The sequence below is a fragment of the Orycteropus afer genome, unplaced genomic scaffold (assembly GCF_000298275.1).
Source record: "Orycteropus afer afer isolate SDZICR_OR568_19922 unplaced genomic scaffold, OryAfe1.0 scaffold00327, whole genome shotgun sequence".
Classification (NCBI taxonomy): domain Eukaryota; kingdom Metazoa; phylum Chordata; class Mammalia; order Tubulidentata; family Orycteropodidae; genus Orycteropus; species Orycteropus afer.
The window spans coordinates 3,133,365-3,138,551 of NW_006921914.1; the positions used below are offsets into that span (position 1 = coordinate 3,133,365).

Genomic DNA, 5,187 nt, shown 5'->3' on the forward strand with positions numbered 1-5,187 from the left:
GGAAGGCGGGACTCGGCGCTGAGGGGCGGGGCCTGCAGGGACCTCGTGGAACCGGACCAAGGCTTCAGCACCAAGTACCCTAACCCAGAGGCCACCATCAGGGCTACTCATATAACCAGTGAAATTTGTACCAAGGAAGGGCACATTTAGTTGCCCCTCGAGTACATTCGTTTGGACTGACTTTTCCCTTGGTGAGGCGACCTCGTCTGGAGACAAATACAACAATTCACATGAAATTAATACAACCGGCACCCAAGCGACTCTGACAGAATTTACCACTGCCCTCTCAACAGTCACTACTTTACTTCCATTAGAGAGAAACACAAGTTACGCCACTTATTTTTCTTAAAGGTGATCTCAGTTCAAAGAACTTCTAGTAGTAGGTCACCTCTCCCAAAGAGGGGCCCCAGCTGGTTGAAAAATGTTTGAACCACCTACCGTTCCAGTCTAGTACGTTTTCTCCAGTGGTTGGGGCAGCAGCTTGGGCACTGCTGTCGACATCAATCTGGGCTCCAGGAATCGGGGTGCTGTGGTCGACAGGAATCTGGGCACCAAGAATTGGGGAGTCGTGGTCCACAGGAATCTGGGCGCCATGGTCGCTGGCAGTTTCTGTGCCGTGGTCGCAGGCAGCTTCAGTGTCGTGGGCAACGAGAATCTGGGCATCTTGGTTGCTTGGTACTTCTGATGTTGAAACTGTTGGTGTTGAATTCTTTCCTGGGGAATCTGGAGCCTCTCCCTTAGCGTACTCCATGATCCACCTGTTGGAGCAGTATAATTAGGCTTCCTATTCAGTCATGTGACCTGAAGCTTCCAGAACTTTCCTAAAATGACGTCAGAGGTACTTTTCTTAAAGACACAGAGGTAATATTAGAGGCATTGTAGGTGTCAAAAGATTATAGTCGTGAGGTCTCTACTGCCTAACACTTATCTAAATTTAATTGTAAGAAATATTTTTGGAAGATAATCTCTTGTTTTTTCCAAATATACAATTTTTTTCCATTCAATTAAAATAGATTACCAAAGCTTGAGACCTAGACCAAATCATCTCAGTTTCTCTTAGAATTAATCCACTAATCTTTACTTTAGCTTTATGCCATAAAGCTACATCAATGAACATATTACAAAATGAATCTCATTTTACATTTACTGTAAAATATTTTTGAAGGCGTTTATCATATAAAAGCAATGATTTTATGAGAAATCAGAAGAAAATTTATGTTATCAATAACTGAAATAGCCAAGCAATTGGTTTGTTTTGATTCATATGGGCAATGTGAATTATGTAATTAACTTTCCATCTTTGTGATAGTTGCTGTTGTTGTTGTTGTTATGTGCCGTAGTAGGACCCGACTCATAGCCACCTCTCCTTGGGTTTCCGAGGCAGTATCACTATGGAAGTAGATTGCCCCATCTTCCTTCTGAGGGGTGGCTGGTAGGTTTGAACCGCCAGCCTTCTGGTTAGCAGTCAAGTGCCTTAGGCACTACACTACCAGAGCTCCTACTTAGGTGCTAGGTGTTATTTTTATTTATTTTTTAAATTTATAAATGTTAGCTATTAAGTTTTTATTTTTGGTAAAATTTCAATATGTATTTAGCCTTGACTTTCATTTTTTTCCCTTGACTTTCATTTTGAGGGTATCTTTATAAATTATTATTCTGTGGCAGTAAAAATTTAATCAATATTTCAAAATATTTGTTTGATAGTGTTATGACTATGGGGTTTAACACTTTCAATCAAATTTGTGCCTTAGAGTTTCAGTAATCCCTCCAGAGGATCACCATTCCTAAAGATGTGCCAAGAATCTGAATCACTGACTTGGGAGAGAACGTTAATGCACACATCGGTGGTTTATGCCCAGCTCCCTGCAGGTTCACAAATGTTCTTCTGCCTTTCCCATCATGCTTCATATACTAGGCTTTTTGTTAAGTACTTCGTGTGCATCACCTCATTTAACCCTCACAATTGCCCTGTGAGTTTGGTGTGACTATGATCCTATACCTTACTCACCCACACAGATGAGTAAACTGAGATTTAATGAACTAACTGGACCTGTGTCACACATCTAGTAAGTGGCAGAGCCAAGACTTAAGCCCAGGTGCATTTAACTGTAAATGTCGCCTGTGTGTAGGTACTCAGACGTTTTCTACATAATCAGAGGTACAGTAAATGATTTTGGATAATGATTATAGGGCAGAAGTTCCCAACTTGCTTTGAAGATTCTACTTCAGAAACAAATACAATAATGGAATGTACAGTATGATGCCACTTTTTCTGTTGTTTCCAAACTCTACAAAGAGCGTTTTCTAAAATAATAATTAAAAAGTTATTTTAAAAAGCGGTGAAGCTTTCTTTAGCTGTTTATTCAAACTCATTATATGAACTATGAAGTAGCCATGAGAGAAAAGCCTCTCACAGATTGTGTTATCTGGAGATAGTACAATCAGGGAGTACACACACAATTGAAATGTAGCATCTTAGTGGACTGAAATCAGATAGAGTAAAATGAAAGAACATCGCTTGATTTGATGGACTCTTTTGTTCAGATGTTGGTCTTGAGAGAGCGTGTAGCAGACCAGTTTGATCATATTTTGTGGGTCTCCAACCACTGAATCATAATGAAATAACCTAAAAGGTGGCCATTAGATTTACTTCTGGGATCTTCCTTTCCTGCACTCATATCTGAGATGTTAGGCAGCCTTGTCAAATGGAGATTGTTATGTGTGTGTGTGTGTGTGTGTGATTAAAACATTTTATTTTTTAAAGAGTAACAGGTTATTGGACACAAGCAATTTAAAATGAAATACAACCTCATTTCACAGCGGTTTGCAGTTAAAGAAAAACATTTTTAAGAAAAACTGAGATAAAATTCACATAAAAGATAATCCTCCATTTTAATAATTATAAAAGAAATAATTAAGTGGCTTTTAATACATTCACGATGTTGTGCAACTATCAACACTATGTAATTCCAGAACAATTCATAGGTCTTCCTTTCTAGATGACTTTTATTTAATTTTCTTGCCTAATTAACCTTCCAAAAGAGGTCCCTACCCATTAAGCAGCCACTCCTCCATTTCTGTCTTCCCACATCTCACTAATATGCTTTCTGTCTTTATGGATTTGCCTATTCTGGATGTTTTATATCAATGTAATCTTACAGTATATGGCCTTTTGTGTCTGACTTCTATCATTTAGCATGATGTTTACAAAGTTCATCCATGATGTAACGTGTGTAAGAATTTCAATCCTTTTTGTAGCTGAATAATAGTCCGTTGTATGGATATGCCATTTTGTATGTTGTTGTTAGTTGATAGACTTTTGGGTTGTTTCAAAATTTGGGTTATTGTGAATAATACTGTATTGAATATTCCTATACAAGTATCTGTTTCAGTCCCTGGTTTCAGTTCTCTTGGATATATACCTAGGAGTGGAATTAATATTGTCATATGTGCTCAGCTTCTAATTGGTCGGGATCCACCCAGAGGTGTCTCAGAAGAAAGGCCTGGTGATCTACTTCTGAAAGATCACAGCCATTGAAAATCCTATGGGGTACGGTTCTACTCCAATACACACGGGGTCACAATGAGTCAGAATTGACTCTATGGCAACTGGTTTAAAGTGAGTCCATGGGTGTTGCAGATGGTTAAGCCCTCGACTGCTGGCCAAAAAGTTGGTGGTTCAAACCCACACAGAAAAGCCTGGAGGCTGGGGTGCATGTGGTCCATTTGTCCTTTGGACTAATTGTTTCCTTGCATCTTTGACTTTCTTCATTCTTCTTTGCTCTGGACAGGGAGAGACCAGTATTTGCACTTTAGATGACCACTCAAATCTTTTAAGACTCCAGCCAATACTCACCAAAGTAGAATGTAGAACATTGTTTTTGTGGACTATGTTGTGTCAATTGACACTGATGTCCCTCAAGACAATGGTGCTGAGCCCGCAAGCCCCGTGAGTCATTCCCTCAAGGTGTTTGGTTATGGCTAAGAGTCTATCTTGTTGAAGTCTAATTGTTTATAGTATTCTCTTAAAATTCTTTTTACTTTTGTAAGGTATGTAATAATGCCACTTTCATTCCTGATTTTAGTAATTTTAGTCTTCTCTCTTTTTATCTTGATCCGTCTAGCTCAGGTTTCTCAATTTTATTGGTCTTTCAAAAGAACCAACTTTTAGTTTTGTTAATTTTCTTAGTTCTTTGCTTTCTATTTTATCTTTACTATGATCTTCATTATTTCTTTCCTTCTGTTTGCTTTTGGGTTTACTTTTATTTTCTTTTACTAGTTTCTTAAGGTGGGAGGTTAGGTGATTACTTTGGTATTTTTTAAAAAAATGTAGGCATTTGCAGGTATGAATTTCACTGTGAGCACTGTTTTTGCTGTATCCCATAAGTTTTGATATATTACGTTTTTGTTTTCTTTCATCTCAAAGTATTTTGTAATTTCCCTTGTGATATCTTGTTTGATTCATTGGTGTGCTGTTTAATTTCCACATATTTGTGAATTTTTCAGTTTTCCTATAGTTACAAATTTCTAATTTCACTCAATTGTATATGGATAATTTACTTTATATGAGTTCAGATTTTAAAGTTAATTGAGACTTATTTTATGTACTAACATATGGTCCATCTTAGAGAATGTTTCATGGAAACTTGAGTATAATGTGTATTCTGCTGCTGTTTGGTGAAGTGTTCTATAGATGTCTGTTAGGTGTAGTTGGTTTATAGTATTGTTTAAGTCTTGTATTTCCTTGTTTACCTTTTGTCTAGTTGTTCTATACATTATTGAAATTAAGCTGTTGAGACTCTAATATTGTTGAGCTATCTATTTCTCCCTTCAATTCTATCATTTTATGTTTCATGTATTTTGTGGTTCTTTTGTTAGGTACATATGTTGGTAATTTTTATATCTTCTTGATGGATTGACCCTTTTATCGTTATATAATGTCCCTCATGAAAAAACAATCTTAAATTCTTTATTTTGTCTGATATTTGTACTGCCACTCCAGCTCTCTTTTGATTACTGTGCATGGAATATCTTTTTCCATCCTTTTACTTTCAACTTATTTGTGACTTTGGATCTAAAATGAGTTTCTTGTAGACACTTGCCTGCTAATCAGACGGCTGGCGGTTCAAACCCACCAGCCACTCCTCGGAAGGAAGGTTGGGCAATCCTACTTCTGTAGTGATACTG

The 5,187-nt window shown here is 37.5% G+C and overlaps 1 protein-coding gene across 1 annotated transcript in view; it reads right to left on the minus strand.

Annotated features, from left to right (window-relative positions):
* Nucleotides 1-751, minus strand: part of TAF7L (TATA-box binding protein associated factor 7 like) — a 21,768-nt gene extending 21,017 nt beyond the window's left edge. Inside the window, exon 1 of the mRNA XM_007952196.1 lies at nucleotides 439-751. Coding sequence (XP_007950387.1) covers nucleotides 439-751 — 313 coding nt within the window. The remainder of the gene's footprint in view (nucleotides 1-438) is intronic.
* Nucleotides 752-5,187: the final 4,436 nt, after the last annotated feature.